Genomic DNA, 19,780 nt, shown 5'->3' with positions numbered 1-19,780 from the left:
GCACGACCCGCCACTGCTGTAAAACGATAATCGGGGGAATTTGAGCATTTCCAGAGTCAAAGGCCCGATTTGCAGATGTTTTTGAAGACTTCAAACTCAGCTATTATCCAATGGTGTGGGGTGTGTTACGAGTAATTTCCCTCTCTTCTAATCAATGTCAGCATTTGCAAACGTCTGCTTTTATTTTGGAAAACAATGATCAACATGTTTGTCCATTTCCGGACCAAACAAGTTACAGAATCAGAATTAATTTATGCTTATGTATATTTTGCTCTGTCAATTTAACATGTCCCGTTTTTGAAGGGATGTTAATTATAAATTGTTTTGATTTATTTTCATCGATTAATCGCCAAAATAATCCACAGATTAATCAATTTTTAAAATAATCGTTAGTTAGTTGCAGCTCAAAATGAATCCGTGTTCTATCATGCAGGTCTGACTGGACACACTGAGGTGGTGAGGGTGGTCTTCTCTCCCAAAGACATAAGCCTGGAGGAGCTGCTAAAACTCTTCTGGGAGAACCACGATCCAACACAAGGTAGCAGCGCTCGCATGCACAAGCACCCCCCCACCCTGCCCTCCCCCCCCAAAAAAATGTCACCCAGCAAACTCGAGGCATCCCGAAGGGGACACGGGAAAAGGGTGCATTGGAGCAGAAGGATGCTGCCTGGACGTGTACGTCGTGGTGGGGGAAGGTCTCGTGGGTGGAAGTCAATGGCAGACGGTGTTAATGTGTCTGACATCCAGCCATCCATGGAGAGACATGCCAGTGTGGTGCATGAAGCACCCGCAAAAAACAGTAGTCCGTTTCCTGTGTTCGCTGTAAACTTTGGAACATTTCACGTCATGAGTTAATATTTAAAAAAAAAGAAGGAAAAAAAAGTGTTACCTAGACGAACAAGTCGTTCCACAACCAAGTTCAATTATCACCATTGAAACGAACTGAAAACACACCACTTTTTTTGGTTTGTTTATAATTCTTAAAAATAGCACCGAATCATAAACATGACAAAAGTGGGTGCAAAAAAATAAACTGCTTTTACAAAATTACCCGGAAAGTCAGGTTAGCGGGTGCTCCTTGGGAGTGTTTTCCTTTTGTATTTGGGTTTGACTGTTTGGCCTATTCAAATTTAGCGCCAAAACTACCCCTCCTTTCATTTTCCCCACTTCCCTTGTATCTGAATTTTGCTCAGAATTGAAATTTTAGCTGCAACAAAGCAAAAAAAAAAAAAAAAAAATCTATTGAGCGACAGCTCATATCACAAAAAAGTTGAAATTTGGTGAATTGAGGAGTTGGGAATGAAAACAACCAAAAACAACAAAAATTGTTCAATTGTGTATGCACATCATTTTGACAAATAAAAATTTATCATATTAGTCTTTTTATGCGAAGACCATGGGTACTTCTATACTCGCCATGATGTTTCTGCAACATTTGTGTTCGCATCAAACTTGAAACTGGCATCCAGACAGCTATTTGGTCGTTAGAACTACACAAAGTGTACTTGTCTTTGACTTATGTTTAGTTTCACAGTAAACGGACTGACATAAAAGAGCTTTTGATGAATTGTTCCTTATTTTGCAAACCGCTGCTTGAGTTGAGCTCACTGCCGCCACCATGCAGCGTTCGTCACTCAAGTCTGTGCTCGCAAGTAAAAAAATTAAAAAAAACAAGGCACTGATTGCACCACTGAATTGTGGCAAAAATGTTTTATCATCACGTTTGCGGTGTGCGCCATGATTGAGACTCTTCTCTAATGCCATTACAAAATAGTTCAAGAAAAAGAGCTAATGGAGTGAATCCTCCCACGTTTTTGGGTGACTTTTCCCCCAAAAAAGTACAAATTCTCCATCTCTTTGTGAATCTCCTTTGGCCTACTCATTGGACGGGGTGATGTAAGAACATTAATGCACCAGGAGGATGCTGGGTGAGGAAGAGGAGGGAGCAAAAGGCTCGGCAAAGAGCTACTCTGCTCACTCACATGGAATGGAAAGGCAAAAAAGGGGGGGGGGGTAGGAAAAGTTGGGAGGAGGCGAATCAAAGATTTATCAGCTCACTTGTCACCGCCGCACGTACACACACATGAGCATGCACACACACTGCAAATGTACTCGGTGACATTACTTGAGTTCATGCCGTCATGTTTTGCATCCGTCATGATTGCACTTACATATTCAGCGTGACCCAAATACAGCGGCGCGTCAACTCTGGGATGCCTTAAAGTTGGACCAAAATTTTCCTGTAAAAAAAAAAAATAATGTTTTTCTTGTCATGAAAGTAGACATGGAATCATCATAATTAAAAGTCAGTTTAGCTCACTTCAGCCAGCATCAGATGGTTCACTATTTTACTTTTTATTTTGTCTTTTTGCAATCCTTTTTCCAACTGAAAGTTGGGGGTAAGAGAAAAATGAGAAAAAATTGCAACAGATTTAAAATGGAAAAGGTTCTAGTGGTGGCCATGACACTCCAGATGTCGTTAAAAGGTTACCTGTCCAAAACAATTCTTAATCCCAAAGATTTTTACTAGAGGAAACTCCTCAATTCCAGGGTTTTTCTGGATGTTGACTGATTTCGCGAAGCCAACAGAATATTGTGTTCTAATGCTGTAAAAACATGGAGCTATAAAAAAAAAAAAAAAGGCTAAGACGTATAAATGCGTCTTTGGGAGGGGGGACTACATTTTTGAAAACATGTATGTCTTATGGATTGAATGAATTAAAAAATACAATGACAGTTTAGAATTGATTTCAATGAGAATTTTTTAAACTTGGAATTGGCCCGCAAGTGTCACTGAAGAGCAGTCAGGCCACGTGACGTTCATAAGTTCCACGTCTCATCGCAACTAAGGGATTCAAATGCAGGGGGAAATGAAAAGGGGGGTCGTCAAGGTCATTCAAAAGTAGCGGAGCTACGCTGGAGCTGTAGGTCGTGTTGTGTGTCAGCACCGTGGGCAAAGACGCACCAAGGGGGCCGTGCCGATGTAGTCATGCGTTTCCCCTGACTCACAGCCCTGTCTTCCTCTCATGTTTTATTTACGGCCAGAGCCGTTTGTTGTCTATGCACTCCAATCCGCTGTTAAGAACGCCTTCCAAAATAAGCGCACCTTTTTTTATATATTCTTTGACTTCCCCGTGCATAACTCTGTGCCGTTGCGCCCCCCCATCCACTCACCCGACTATCACCCACCCGCCTTCACCGATTCGAGGTTCACGTGCAGCCCCCCAAAAAAAAAAAAAAAAAAAAACTCTGATTTGACAAATGTGGCGTGATGTGGCCCGCTGGCTGTGCCTTCACGCGTGCTTAAGCTCCAATTTATTCCGTCCACCTTACAGTGATGCGCTCGGAAGAGAATGGCGGAGTGGAGGAAGTTCATCACTTATATATAGAAAGACAAGAGTTTGTGATTTTGGAAAGGGGGGTGGGGCGCTTTGGGGGGTTGAGCCCACCCTTGCGCACTTTGTTGGCGGCGCCTGTCACATATGGATGCATGTTACGCCTGTTTCGCGATGTGCGCCGCTCCGCTTTGCCTCAGTTCAAAGGGGTTTAGTCCCGACAACGTGATGTCGGGGCTCGCGTCGGCTCCACCAATCCCGGCCCGGATAGCAACATTAGCAGCCAATCACAAACTCCCAGCAGCCTTTGCCGTGTGCCCTCTTTCCATATTCAGCAACACTAGTCTCAATCTGCCGGCTTCTCTGGGATGTTGCATAAAGACGACCCCCCCCCCCCCCGACCCTCCACGCACCCGCCCACCTTCTGCCCCCCCGCCCCCCCACCACCCATAAAAAAAAATTCAAAGCACCCTTATGTCTCGTGTTATGACGACTCTTCAATAATGCAACCTCACACATGAGCGCACGGTGACAAACTCACAAAAGTGACATCGGTGTGTCAAAGTGCAACGGCGACGGAGGTTGGAAACGCAGTTTGATATTTACAATCATACGCGGATATGCCGGAGCCTCACAACTTATTCCCACTTTAATTGCTCATAGTTCATACGAAGGCCTTGATTTATTTATTTTTTTCCCCCCCTCCCTGCTGTCCCCCATGGAACATCTTTTCTAGCTGCTCCAACATCTCATCCCCCCTTTTGCGTTAAACTCCGCAGTCAGTTTATTATTCCCAAACATGTTCCAATTCGCCTTTTTTAAATATTTTTTTTTAACGCATGCCTCCGTTCCCATTGCAACTTGTCCTAGCTTCTTTTCCTCACCCGTCTCACCTGCCCCCTTCCCTTCTTTGCGGCGGGCCCACAAGGCAAGCGACTGAGCGAACGTGCGGCCCGTCAGCACATCCGCAGAGCAGCGCAGTGAGTCGACGGCTCCCTGAGGCCATCCGCTCGCCACATAAACACTCTCGCATCCCCTCGCTCTTCTTTTATCTCTTAGTCACTCTCTCCTCCCTGCTCCTCATCCAACAACATCATCCCTGCTCTTCCTCGGCTCCCCTCCTCCACACCCGCCGCTGTTCATCTTAACAACCAAGGCCTTTACCCCCCCCCCCTTCGTTCTTCTCTTTGTCTCCGTTCCTCCTTCTTCCCTCTATCCTTCCTCTTTTTTGAGACCATGTACTATTTATGATATGACTTACTGATGCTGTGTCAGTGAACGTACATCGGCGTTCTTTATCTTTGATAGCGTGCGCACATACATGTACATAAATAAAACAATATGGGTACGTTTAGGCGAGGGGGAGTTTTTTTTTTTTTTTTTTTTCGTCTTCTGATTTTTAGTTTTGGGGCTAATGTTTTCATAACTGAATGATTTACGAAACGGTTTGCTTGTGTTTGATTGCTCACTTAATACAAGATAATCGACCAGTTTGGTAAATTTAGGATTGGCATGTTCATTTTCTACCTGGTCGCGAAGGATATTGGAGGTGACAATGCAAATCGATGACGCACGCGCAAAATGGTGTTTCAAACCTGCGACAAATTGTTGTGGTTGATTTTGCGTTTGTGGTTAGTTGCAAGTATCTGGTGTGTGTGAGTGAGAGACAAAAGGGAGAATTGATGTTTTTCACTTGTGTAAAAAATTATGAAATGCCAGAAACAAAAATGACTTGGACAAGTCTAATCAGCAATGCAAATTTAAAACCGGTCACAAGAAGGAGTCATGCCATTTGATTTCAGTGCATTGTTTCAGTGCATTAGTTGTGTTGCCCAAGAAACTCAATATTTCACAGGATGGCCCGGCACATCCCATTCTCCTGCACTTTGATTGAGTTAGTCAAGTCAAGTCAATTTTATTTGTATAGCCCTTAATCACAGACAGTCTCAAAGGGCTTTACATAGCCACAATCGACATCCCCGATCTTAACCCCCAGGAGGGCAAGGAAAAACTCACAAAACCTCATTAGGGGAAAAGTGAGAAACCTTGAGAAGGGACCACAGATGGGGGAATCCCCCTTCCAGGATGACCAGGCTGCAATGGATGCCAACTGGGCAACATTTGACACATACAATGATGCTATGCAATAATAGATGAGATAATGTAAGAGTCAATTGAATGAAGCGCTGCAGGAAGATGACTTCAGTGGAGTGGGTCCTCATCCAGGGCCGTAATATCCATGGCAGCATATGCGAAGATGAGCCTTCGATCTTGTACCGGTCAGTTGGTGTAAATTCAGTACAGCCACTTCCAAGTGAATCGCCATCACCTAATTCGGGGAATTGGGAACAGGAAAGAAAGAACAGAAATAGTAAACAGGCCAACAAGTAGTTCAATGAAGTGCTGAAATATAAGGAAATCAGAAAAGGCGCTGCATGAAGACGACTTCGGCAGAGCAGGTCCCTTCCCGGTTCGTCAGTGCCGTAATCTTCAAAGCATGTCCCCATCACCTAATTCCCAAGCAGGGGAAGGAGGGGGCAGAAAAGAGAAGAAGCGGCAGTAAACAGGCCAACAAATAATTAAATTAGATGCTAAAGTATATAAATAAATTGATCAAATGTCGCGCTGCAGGAAGACGACATCACTGGAACAGGTGCATGCCCAGTTGGTCAATGCCTTAAACTTCCCAGTGGGTCACCGTCACCTTATCCCCCAGCCGGGGGAAAAGGGGGCAGAAAAGAAAACAAAAGAGAAAAAAAAAAAAAGCGGCAGGAAACAGGCCAACAAATATTTCAGCTAAATGCACAAGAGTATAAATGCGTCTTTAATAGTGTTTTGAACATTTCTACTGAGGTGGCGCCTCTAATATCTGAGGGTAGTGCATTCCAAAGCATTGGTGCCCGAATAGAGAACGCTCTAGAACCTGCGGACTTCTTTTTGGCTCGCGGGATCACTAAAAGACCAGCATTTTGTGAGCGAAGGTTTCGGGACGGAACATATGGTACCACGAGGTCAACGAGATAGGAAGGTGCTAAGCCGTGCAATATTTTAAAAGTAAGTAGCAGAACTTTAAAATCACATTTCAAGTGGACCGGAAGCCAATGCAAGTTAGCTAATATCGGGGTAATATGATCAAACTTTCTCGTCTTAGTTAAGAGTCTAGCTGCTGCATTTTGAACTAATTGCAGACTTTTAATACTAGACATGGGGAGACCCGAGAGCAAAGCGTTAAAATAGTCGACGCGAGACGTAACAAACGCATGGATTAAGATTTCCGCGTCACACGTTGATAGAATTGGGCGAATTTTAGCAATGTTACGCAGATGAAAAAACGCAGTTCGAGTAATATTTTTAATGTGCATTTGAAATGACATAGTTGCGTCAAATATAACACCGAGATTTTTTGTTGAATCCTTTTGGGTAATATTACATTTATCGATATTCAGAGTGGTGTCTTTGAAAAGGTACCGATGACGCGCTGGTCCAATGATGAGCATCTCGGTTTTATCTGAGTTAAGACGCAAAAAATTGAAAGACATCCATTGTTTAATTTCGGCAAGGCACGCCTCTAATTTATAGCAGTCGCGCGGATTCGTTATATCCAACGGCATGTATAATTGCGTATCATCAGCATAACAGTGAAAACTAATGTTATATTTCCGTATAATATCACCAAGCGGTAGCATATAGATGCTAAACAATAGAGGTCCAAGTACCGATCCCTGCGGAACTCCACATGTGATCTTTCAAAGATCCGAAGTCGTATTGCCATGAATTACACGGTGCGTCCTCTCCGACAGATACAAATTAAACCAAGAAAGCGCTGAACCTGAAATGCCAACACACGTTTCAAGGCGTTTTAATAATATGTTATGATCAACGGTATCAAAAGCGGCACTAAGATCGAGTAAGAGTAATATTGATGAGGTGTCGGCGCCCATAGCTATGAGAAGATCATTAGTAACTTTAGCAAGGGCCGTCTCAGTAGAGTGGTCGGCTCTAAAACCCGATTGGAAAGGTTCAAATTGATTATTAGCAGTCATATATTCATTAAGTTGTTGCGCTACGACTTTTTCAAGAATTTTTGCAATAAACGGAAGATTTGAAACCGGCCTATAGTTGATGAGACTCTCTGGGTCAAGGTTTGGTTGCTTAAGTAACGGTCGGATAACGGCCGTCCTAAAAGCTGCTGGTACTACACCCGTGGTAAGTGATAGATTAATTATATTTAAAACAGACGGTCCTAGGGTCGTAAACAGTTCTTTAATTAGTTTACCAGGAAGCGGATCGAGCACACTTGTTGTCGGTTTTGCCGCACTAACCAATTTTGTTAGGCTCTCAAGAGATATTTTTTTAAATTGACATAAGGTTATCGGACAGTTATCAGCCCTAATGTCCCTATTAACACCATTTATCGCGGAATTCGACGGAATTTTAAGAACAGTGTCTTTAATCTCATCACGAATACATTCTATCTTCTGAGTAAATAATTGCATAAAATCGTGAGCTGGATAGGAAGAGCTATCCGAGGTTGGTCGCTGTTGCGTTAGCATTGCTATGGTATCAAATACATATTTAGGGTTGTTTTTATGTAAGACAATTAATCTAGAATAATAATTAGTTTTGGCTAGATTAAGCGCTTCTTTGTATATTAGTAAACTATCGCACGATGCCTGACGGAAGACCTCAAGTTTGGTCGCACGCCATTTGCGCTCAAGCTTCCTACAAGATCGTTTCAGTACGCGCGTTTCCTCTGTAAACCACGGAGTAAGCCTCTTTGGACGAGTTTTAGTTTTTAAAGGCGCGACGGAGTCAAGCGCATTTAACAAAGCGACATTAAAGTTGTTTGTGAGATCATCAATCGTACCAATGACGTATCAACAAAATGTTTTTTATTTGGTTGCTGGCTTACTCAAAATAAGCCACGCAATCAATTTCTTAAATAAGTTCTTGTGTGATTTGACCTTTAGCAATCTCGGTTTAAAAAAAAAAAAAAAAAAAACACCTTGTCAGGGTTTCAACATCCACTTAATACATCCGATTAATATAAAATTCATTTGAAAATCACAACATTCTGGGGGTGGTAAATTAATAAAATGTTAAAGGAACTTTATAGTGACTTGAATTCATCCAATCCATTTGTAACCCGGTAGATCCAAGTTCTTTTGGTCTGATGATGAAAATGCCACCATGAACACTGTCCAATCTGGAACAAATGTGCATTTCATGTGTCTTCAATCATGTATCCAGAACCTAATTTAGGTGTGGAGCTCGATAAATTTAAGTATGTAGGATTGTGTATTACACGTTTATTATTGTGAGGGCATTTTTGCCTATGTTTTCCTTATATTCGTTGTGAATAATTTATGAATCCCAGTGAAAATTTAAGACTCATGCCCAAGGGGGCATCATCAGAGTGTCCACAGAGCCCTAAAAATTCTTCAATTTGAATTTCCAAGATAAAGGCCTTAATTATCTTATGGAACAAAAATATGATGGCTGATTTGGTGCAAATCCAAATGACAACGTTTCATACTTGGAGGAGGGCTGCAATCCCACTTGAACTCTTTCCTTGTAACTGCCAGAACTGAGCTGTCGTTGATGCACTTTCCTTTTTTTTTTTTTTTTTTGAGGAGTTACAAATGCAACAAAACCAACATTGTGGCTGAGCTATTGTTCTGGCAAGAATGGGATCCAACCCCAAACTAGAAGCCAATCAGCGCATCTGCTCGGTCATACTGGTGGTCGTTGGTCCCGTACAAATGAGCATGAATATTCCCCAATAATCATATCTTCACCCCAGCTGGCTGCGACACACGCCAATTCCCATTTGGGGTTACTCCCGTGTCTCCCTGAGTCACCCCATTGCCTCAATTTAGGGGACTCTTGCCCCACCGTCTTTACAAAAAATGTACGGGGGGGCGGGAGAAAACCCCATAGGAGATCACCTTGAACTTTGACCCTGACCCTTGCCACCCCCTCACTACCCCCCACATGGTGTGCTCATTACCAGGTGTCACTTATTACACCCTGGCGCTTGACGGCCATAATTTATGGAGATTGCCTGACACGTGCGTGTGTGTGTGTGGGGGTGTGTGTACCTTGGTGTGTCTCATGACTTCTTCGTCCTTTTGATTATGTAAACTTATAAAGACATTTGTTTGTAAGTCGACAAACAGCAAACAAACATACCTCATTCGAGCACCATTTATGCACCTCACAGCAAAAAACAAAAACAAAAACTACAAGGTGTGAACAGATAATGATAAAATAGAATGTATGTGTTTTGATGAGAGAAAAAAAAAGGGTCACATTAACAATGAGCGTTATAGCTTTCACAGTTATGCCCTTGAAGAAAACAGAAACTTCAGTAGCCTCGCTAGCTTGAGAACGAGAGATAATTGTATCCCATCGGAATACATTAATACGCTGAATTGTGTCCACCGCCGATATTATTTTTTTTTTTTTTCTCTGCGTTTTCATGCCATATTTGTGCTTATTAATGAGAGCAGAGATACGCTGTCATTAGGTGCAGGTCAAAATAAAGCAATGTTTCATCAGTATCTCTTACCGTTTCATCGCGGGAGGTCCCTGGTTCGTGATGTTTCTGCAGTTTCGAGGTTCCCACTGATTCGAAATGTTCTCGTTTGCGACCCCTTGCACTGTGCAAGATCACCACATTAATAAAAGAAAATGGCGGTTTACATTTAATCATTTTATAATTGCAGCCGAGAAAGTTCTTTAACTTATAATTGCGAAAGCGTCTGCATCGTTTTGTGATAAACTCTCTGGGTTTGATTTACTGAAAATGTAAAACCAACAAAAATGATCGGGAATATCTTCTCTTCACGATGCAATGATCTGAGGGTCGACATGGAGCCAGTCACAAGAAGGTGTCATGCTTTATTAACAATAAAAAAAAAAAAGTCTTAAATCTGCATTGCCTTGCATCTGGGTCATTTGACGTTTGGTGCTGGGTGCTCACAGCAGTTTTTTGTGTGCGATGTCCCTCAGATTTACGTGGAATGCGCATGCCATGCACTCATCTTGAGTGCAGTCAAACAAATCACGGCTTGTTTGGGGTTGCTGACTTGACAAAATGATCAGAGTCATCAATTTCTTTTATATACCTCAGTAGTTTTTGTCTTCCGATTCCGTCACTTCAAACTTTATGTTGCTCTCCCAATTGCTCGATGTGGAAAGCCATCACGGCGACCGAAAGCGGCAAAAGCATCTTTTATAAAAATGAGTTTTGATTAGTTTTTCTTTCTAAAATGTTTTGTATTAGTATGAATAGTAGTTTTAGTATTTTTTGGGAATATTTTGGTTATTTGTCACGTGCAAGATAAAGTAAAAGATCTCAATAATGTTCTTCTCAAAGGGGCACGAATTACACTTGAAAGACATGAGACTATTGTACCAGATACACATTCAAAATGATTTTTAATATAGAGTCGATAACGTTTTCCTTTACCCCCATAAATATGAACACCGGTATTTTTTAAAATATCCCACAGCTGTCATCTCTTGAGAAATTCAGTGTGAGTTTAGTTGTTTTTTTTTCTTCCAATTTTAAAAATATCTCGCCGACTGCATGTGTGCTTACTGGGACTCATTTGAGTAGAGCAAGAATTATGTGTTACATTGGATGATGCTAAAAATAAAAAGTGAAAGGGTCACTGGGCTCTGACAACATGCCCAGAACCATGAAGTCACGTTTGAGAGTCCCCGTTGCGGAAAATACACGTTAGCGACAACGGTGATCATGATGTGGACGTACACTTTGTTCTCCCATCTCACACACACCTACACACGCACGCACACACACCAGATGCCATTTCGCCAGTCGTGGATCACGTTACTGTTTGGCTCTGAATGTTGTCGCACGTTCGCTCCCCATAAAGAACGGCTGCACGTGCAAATATGCATGTGTGTGTTTGTCTTTGTGTGGGGGTGTGCGTGTGTGTGTGGGGGTGTGTGTGAGTGTGTGCATCCACCGGGGATGCTCTCACTATCCCAAACTCTGCCTCTGTCTCCAGTGCATCAGCGGCGGCTTACATAAGATGAGGGCAAAAATAGCAGCTGAGAGAGAAGAGCGAGAGAGAGAGAGAGGGCTGTGCTGGCACGCACACACAGTCGTAGCGGGACCGCAGGGCACGCCACAACCTACTAGCACGAACGCACCACCATAAAAGAAACAAAAAAAACAAAAACAGAGGCGAGGCTGCAGTCATCGGCCATTTGTCCCCATCATTTATTTGGATTGCCCCGTAGTGCAAATGATTGTGGAACGGAATCATCCTTTATTGGTCCCTCAATGGGGAAATTGTGGTTTTACAACAGCTAAGTGGGCACGAGCGGCACACGAGGACAATATCACAGAATCAAAAAGGAAAAGTCTGTGTACATTTACCATATCATGCAAAGAGAATATGTATCGATTTAAAAATTGCCGATACAGAAAAAAACAAAACAAAAAGAAAAGCTTTATTAAGTCCCAATTAGAAGAATATGCAAATTACCAAGAAGAAGGTTCTCACATATCTGTCGTCTAGCTTTTACACTCACGCGCACTTTACACACGGAGATCTTTATTGTTATCACTTTCTTGGCATCTTTCTCTAATGAAGTTTACACCTCATCATCAGTGTGAGGTTTGAGGATACTATAATACAGGTGTGGGAAAACTACGGCCCGGGGGCCACATGCGGCCCGTTAAACGTTTTAATCCGGCCCGCCGAACTTGAAAAAAATGAAATGAATAAATACTGTGGTTTTTCAAGGACCTATATTTTGCTGTAATGCTTTTGTTCACTTTCATTTAAAATTAAATATATTTTTTTCCCTCAGATGAGGTGAAGTTACCAAAACACTCCATCCATCTACTCCTGGTCCGGCCCCTCTGTCAAATTTTAGAACCCATTGTGGCCCGCCAATCGAAAGGTTTGCCCACCCCTGATACAACACCACTCCAAAATATTTAACACACAAAGTTCGGAGCATAGAAATGCCTCGTTTATCTCAAAAGAAGAAAAGGTAAATGATAAAGTACTATATAATGGCTCGTACAACTGCTATACCTGCTTTTGAAATGAAATAAACTAGAACTGTGGATTAAAAAGTTAAAAAAATAATCTATAAAAACAAATTATTATTAGACTGAATTATTGTGGCATCTATCTTCGATTTTTTTTTTCCATCACTCCTCTTTTTGCTGTACTGTTTCAGTATAAAATGTATTTATCTATGCACTGATATTTCTCAAGTCCTCTTTCCTGGGGTACATCTGTTAGGCTCCACGGTTGATTGACTTTTAACCCGTTCCCACCAGTACTATGCAATCAGGCCACCTTTAGATTTTGTGTTTTGGTGATTATATAGCAACCATAATTATCTAGAAGAGGGGTCTTCAATCCTGTTCCTCGAGGTCCGCTGTCCTCACCCGATTCTAATGATCTGATAATCAGCAAGCTTATCTGAATCAGGTGTGTTGCTGCAGGGAGAGATGGAAAACAGGCAGGACACCGGCCCTCGAGAAACAGGATTGAGGTTCCATGATCTAGCTAGAATGTCAACCCCAAAAAAATAAAAATAAAAAAAAGCACAAAGCTGATCTTGAAAGTAGAGCAAAAAAAATCGCAACTTGTAACTGTAACGGCGCTAAGGGAGGCGCAATGAGCAAGTAGGCGCACACCTGGGAGCGATTGCCAATCAGCTCCCAGTCTTGGAGGTGTACACCTGGGAGGGATTGCTAATTAGCTCCCAGTCTTAATTGCCTCACGCTTACGATGAAGACGCTGGATCATTGCTTTCGTTCTTTATTTGACCTTTGCATCCTATCTTGCTTCAGAAAATTTCTTTGTTCCAGTTCCGTTCCATTAATTTTGGCTTTCTCCTGGTGGTGCTCGGCAATGAATTAATTTCGATTTTGGTTTCTCCCAATCAAAATGCATCAAATTCATAATTTACCTTTTTTTTGTGGGGTCGGAGCAATTATTATATTATAATTAATTTGTATTGATTAATTGTATGGTCACAGAATTAATTAACTCATTCAATCCATAATACATAAATAGACGTTTTCAAAAATGTAGTCCCCGCCTCCCAAAGATGTATTTATAAGTCTTTGCTTTTTTTTTTTCTTTCTTTTTTTTTTGTGCATCACAGCTCCGTGTTTTTATAGCATTAGAACTAAATATTCTGTTGGCCTCACAAAATCGGTCAAAATCCAGAAAAATGCTGGAATTGAGGGGTTTCCTCTAGTGATCATTTCTAGGATTAAATGAGTTATACTTGTTTCTCAAAGCACTGGACAAAACATTTTTAAGGGGTGCCCGTTCATGTCAGTTTCGCTATTATCGGCAGTGGTCAGTCTCATTACAGATTCTCTAGGGCTACAGTAGTGCATTTTTATGCAAAGTCATCTCAGGATAAGCGGTGTAGAAAACGGGATGGATGCATTGAGTTCAAATATGGAGGCAAGTGGTAGAAGCTGTAGGTGACCCAGCTATCTGCATTGCGCATGCACTCCCATGGTGCAAAAGAACCAAAGTGAACAGCACCGGCTTTAACTTCTCTTGACGGCCATTATGTAAGACGCCCCTCTTCCCGTTTTTAATTTGCCTCATTTGCAGTCTTCTCGTGTTCTACTTCCGTGCGAGCGCTGGATGGCCCTCGTGGAAATCCAGAGGCAGGAGGAGGCCGCAGGGACGGTACGTGGCGAGATGAGGCTAATCCCCGCTCCGGCACTTGTTAGCGGATGAAGGCTCGTTACGTAAAAATACATCGGAGGTAGGGGGGTTGGAATGAAAGAGGGTCAAAGCAGCAGCGGAGGCTCTGGAAGAAAGACGCACCCTGCGAGTGCAACACCAAGTGCATCAACAAGACGGCCTCGCACTTGATCCCCCTTCCACTTTTGTTTTTTGTTTTTTTTGGTTCAAACGTGCACACGCTTTAAAGTGTCGGCAGGAAATGAGCGAGGGGCGGGGTGTGGCGGTACGAAAGATTAAAAAGCCTCTGAAGAAAAGATTGAAGGATGAGGATAAACAATGAGAACCATCTTGCCGAGCTGCTGCCACCAATCCCAGAAGGTTCAAACGGGGAACGCGTGCTCTTTAGGACGTCTGTCTGATTCCCCATTCCGTTTGTCTGTCAAGCATTTAAAAAGGGGGCCACTTTGAAATGCTCTTGTTTTCAGCACCGCCGCTACTCCTGTGGGCGGGGGTTAATTAATATTTTCACGGGGTGGAGGTCAGCAACCCCCGCGTGGCGCCGCCGTTTGTGCGAGTGGGCACGTGTGACCCCGGGAGCCCCTCCCCCTTTCGGTCCAGCCCCCCCATTATCCCGTGCTTTCAAGAAGCAAGGCTCTCTCATGCATAATGCAGAGGGAACAGGGAGGCTCTCATTAATAATTACTGTTGCCTTTGACGGATGGAGAAAATAACGAAGGGGGCTGTTAAAAATGGAGAAAGCGCATGAGAGATGGCTGAGTTTTTTTTTTTTTTTGTTGTTTGGGGAGGGGGGCTTTGTTTGTTGCCGTTGTGTTTCTTTGAGGACTCAATTCTTTTGGGATTGGTTCTACAGTTGGAATCATCAAAAAGCAAGGCCGGCGCTGTGAGTGGGCGGAGCAAACTCCGAGCCGCTTTGATTGGGGAGTAACTGTGCCGCTGATTGAATAAAATAGAATCAGGCCTTTTTGAATTCTGGTTTCGACTGTAGCAGCTCACGAGAAAAATGTTTAAGAATAAGGCTGGAAAAGTTCAGTCGTGTTAACCGCCGTTTATCACGGCTTGGGGGGTGGGGGCACGCTCCAGACTCGGCCGCTACCCCATCTGCTTTAAGGACATTAAACTCACTAAAACTCACTGTTTAAACATTGAACTCATTTGAATATTCGATTAATTGTGAGAATATAACATATAGAAACTGTGTGTTAGATAGTTTCCTTTTAGGAGGCGGGATCTGCATGAGTGGCCTGTAAATGTCAGTGTATTTGGTATGTCATGTCAGAGAGGGCAAGGTACTGCTAAATTATCGACGCCCCCCCCCCCGGACGACCTATCACGGCTCAACTCGTCACAAACTCCCTCCCATTGAGGAAATACAACCTGAGGCTTACGCATGCGCCGCTAACCTAGCGTGACTCATAACAAACAAACAAACAAAAAAAACGGGTGGCGAAAGGTCAATTTACTGGCCGACTTGAGGAAACGGTCCGTAGCCCCATCACACAAGAGCTCTGGAGAAGCGAGGCCGGCGTACGTAGCAGTTAAGCCGCTAACAATCACCCTCCCCGGACACGCATCACAAGGGGAGGCTGGCGTGCGTTTGACTTTTTTCCTGGTTATTTTTTAACCTTAAATGTTACATTTTAAAATAAAACAAATTAGCCATTTCCCTTTTTTATTTTCAATAGTAAAAAAAATGAATAAAAAAAAAAGAAAGAATAATTCTATATATATATCGATATCGACCGATATGACATACTTGTGTCACAATATAGTTTTTAGCCATATCGCCCAGCCCGAGGTTGACTTCCCGTTTAAGCAATGACCATTTGAACACAAACTCATAGACATGCAATATAACAATACTCACACGTTTATATTCTTCATCCTCTGTGAATAAAAAGCTGATCTTTCTACATCCTTCTGATGTTCTTGGTGTGTTTATTTTTTAGGTATCAGACTGTCCCCAGTTTTGTGATACCATTGCTATCGTGAGCTACAGCTAGTTATTGCAATATTAAGTTATCGGCGTTATCATTTTAGAGGGCAGTGTAGGTAGTTATTTTAATGTCATTATATAGCGGGTTCGTTTTCGTGACATTATTGCTATAGTGGGACAAGCGGTGTGCTACGATTATCCTTCAATCCAAAATCTGGTGATATTTTGACATATGGTGACTTCCAGTGTTGCAATACCCGACAACAATGAAGATAGATAGTTAGGACGCATGAAGAAAAGAATGATATGGAGGAGACTATTGAGTGAGGGAAAAAAAAAAGCGTGGAGGCTTTCACGGACGTCAAAGCTGCTCAGTAACGTCACTTGTGAAGAGCGCACAAGTCATGGCGGCTCTTTGGCCTCCTTCTCCACGCATACTTTGCTTCGGTCCTCCAAAAAAAAAAAAAAACACTCTGATGTAAAGCTGATGAAAATGTTGACGTGCATAGATGACAAAGAAAATGAACGCACGCCCACCTACACCAGCACGTAGACCGGCACGTCGCGGACGTGGAAAGTGATCGCCTAAATACATTTTGGCTGGCTGAATTCAAGATGTGGGATGATGACATAATTGTGAAAAGCTTTTCGATGCAAATGGGAATGATTGTGGCGCTCGCGATTGTGTGTCCCTTTACGCAGGTATGAAGCAGCACGCCGACATCGGGACTCAGTACCGTTCTGTGATTTACACTTCCAGCGCCAATCAACAGGAGCTTGCGCTGCGCAGCAAAGTGGCCTACCAAAAGGTATGCGGGAAATACAAAGTAAAAGCTTTGGGGTAGTCACCGTCATATTTTACAATCTTTATAAGGCGACAGTCCTGTCATCCAAAAAATTAAATTAACTCATTTACTGCCATTGACGGCTAAAAACGTCAAAGATCCTTTTTTTTTTTTTTTTTTTACTCGGCTGGTAGTGAACGAGTTAAATTAAATTCAACAGTTTGTGGAAACGAAGAATGCTCCAATCACTATTCAAGCTTGTTCAACTTTGAAACTGTTTCTTGTCATTTTCTGCTGATTTTCCAAATATTGCGAGATGTGTTTTCGTCAGAGCAATAATCGCAATATTTGTGAACGAGTCATACTTCGATTCATTTTTTTTTTTTTTTTTTTAAGGTCACTTGCGCATTTTCCAACAGTTTGGTTTACGACTTCCTTGCATCACTGTTTTACTTTCCCATATTGATTTGAAAAGATTTTTTTATTCTTTTTATTTGAGCCGAAAACGGCTGGGTTAAAGGTTCTTTTCTGCATTGACCCGCCCGCCGTTTTCAAGCCTTCATTTCCAACCATTCATAGATTACTGATCTGTTTCAAAGAAAGACTGACATTGATTTCAAACGCTATCTGTCCAGAGATTTCTGACGGAGCTGAGATGACATTTGATCTCACATCGCATCTCTACTGATCACAGCTTTCAAACGGAACTTATTGATTTCTTTTTTTTTTAATTGATAATATTTGATTCGGGATAGCAGCGTTGGAGAGCACCGATGTCATTGAAATTTCCAGGCAGCCGCATCTTTTATCCAGCTCAGGACATTGTTGAATTTAATTCCGCTTTGATTTTTACCAGCAAGCAGATTTTAATTTTAGAAATTAATATTTTTGTGTTTTTTTTTTTTATTTTCAACCCATCATCTCCAAGCATTCAAGAATTATTGTTAAGTCTACGAAAGACTCTTATTGATTTCAAAAGCATAACTATCCAAAAAATATAATTGCCGTTCAAGCTCAGATCAGTATGCGTCTTGTCACCACGTTATTGCTCACACTTTTTCAAACATTCAACCGTTGAAGAGAAAATCTTTATAAAAGCTATTTGACACAAGGTAACGGTGGTAGCTGAGGTCCCTTTCTGCTTTCATTTTTTTTTTTTTTTCACATTTTGAATAATATCCAACACAAGGTTAAATAGACTGATTTCTATCCAGCGCCTTAACCATAAAAAAAACAAAATAGTCTCTCCTTGTCTGCTAACTGCTCATGTCAAAAAACATTTCATCGAAAATGAAAAGAAAACATTTCTTTGTTGGGCCATGTTTGATTTCAGCACAATTTCCAATCAAGCATGTTGATGCGTCAACTAAATGATTTGTGCCACATCCTCGCTGCTTAAATGAAGCCGCGCTTTAATTTTAATATGTAGCTGCTCCGCTCCCCGTTGAGCACATTTTCCAGGTTTCAAGTGTGCTTGTGGAGCGGCGAAACCCAACGTGTGGCGTTGGCCCATTTGTTTGAATAACAATGGAGTGGCTGTCTTTGGAGTGGCGACCTCTTCCGAGGCCATTTAGTTAAGCAAAGCCACCTGTGTTGAGTTGATCGCATCTACATCCTCGCTCTCCACCGCCCTCGTGCTGAAAGAACACAAGAGGGTGCATAGGTCATTGGAGTGGCACACGTCGGGCTCACCCCCACACCCCCTGCCCCCTTTTGTTCGCTCCATCCATCTGTCCATCGGTCCATCTTTCCGTTGATCCTCCCATCAGCTCGCCGTAAAAAGCCATTCAGCCGCAATCAGTGGGGAGCGAATTACGACCGGCCTTTTTTAACTTAGGGGTCAGCCGTCACGGGCCGAGGGCTGGGAAGGGGGGAGTGTTACCATGACGACAACCTCCCAACCTTGGCCTTGGGCTGGGGTCGGAGGTGAGAGAGGGGTGGCAGCTGAGACCAGGGCAATGGGTGGTGATTGAAGGCGAATAAATAGAGGAAGGTAATGAGATCAGAGACGACGAGAGTGACAACCTATCAGCTGATGGTGACACCAAAACCACCCCCCCCAACACACACGCACACACACACGCAACACCCCTGAAAATCAGCTGACTGTGATCCATATTCACATTCAGCACATTTAGTGACCTTTATTACAGGCATAAAACTAAAACAAATAAAAATCAAACTTCAAATTGTTATTTCATGCAAACAAATTTACGATTAGTAGTTTAAGAAGCCAATTAATGTAGATGAAGCCCAAAGGAGTTTGACGTCACTGCTTTAAATGTTTTAAATTTGATCATCATTTGTGTTTTGGTTTTCCATTATTCTTTTTTGACTTTGAGACCAATATTGTCCGGAAATTGCTTTTGTATCACGCCCGTTGTTTTTGTCACTATTACTGAGATTGGCATGATGCCTTTTCAAATGACCCGACAAGTGTTTGTTTCAGGCACTGTGTCCCTTCCTTTATATGTTCCGTGTGGGAACCGGGACGCCTTTGTGGCGTACATCATGTTCCATGCTGAAAAATATGAATCTGATGACTGTCTTTCCTGGCTAAACACAATGCATCATTTGTGTTCTTGCTATCGTACAGATTTTTTGGGATGTGGGGCACAAAACAATATTATGCAAATCTGAGGTTTATCAGTGTGTGTTTTTATTTAGGTTAAATGTTTTGAGTTTAAATGTTTCATGTTTAATGTATTTTCTTTTTTGACAAACACAAACCAAAAACTGATTTTTTTTCTTACATAATTGTGTTGCTAGTCTATGGCTATCACTTAACTTTTCATGTTTCTTGAAACAATGACTTATCAAGACGTTAGGTAAACAAATAATTACAATATACATGTATATTTAAAATAAGTAAAGCCTACCAACTGACCGTAATGAAGTCCGTATTGCGGGCCTGGTGATTTAAAATGGGCATTCTGTTGCTTTGCATTGTCGATTTGAATTTGATTAATTGTTCAGCCCTAAACAAACCTTTTA

General features: G+C 42.2%; 1 protein-coding gene across 2 annotated transcripts in view; it reads left to right on the top strand.

Annotated features, from left to right (window-relative positions):
- Positions 1-19,780, top strand: part of msrab (methionine sulfoxide reductase Ab) — a 45,562-nt gene that overhangs the window by 14,721 nt on the left and 11,061 nt on the right. For both annotated transcript variants that reach the window (XM_088314224.1, XM_088314223.1), the window contains exons 4-5: positions 434-538; positions 16,704-16,810. In XM_088314224.1, coding sequence (XP_088170350.1) covers positions 434-538; positions 16,704-16,810 — 212 coding nt within the window. The remainder of the gene's footprint in view (positions 1-433; positions 539-16,703; positions 16,811-19,780) is intronic.

This window comes from Idiotropiscis lumnitzeri, chromosome 1 (genome assembly GCF_059441095.1).
Source record: "Idiotropiscis lumnitzeri isolate Australia: NSW breed Sydney's pygmy pipehorse chromosome 1, RoL_Ilum_1.0, whole genome shotgun sequence".
Lineage (NCBI taxonomy): Eukaryota > Metazoa > Chordata > Actinopteri > Syngnathiformes > Syngnathidae > Idiotropiscis > Idiotropiscis lumnitzeri.
The sequence above is the reverse complement of the archived record's forward strand: the minus strand, read 5'-3'. Positions and strand labels throughout refer to the sequence as shown.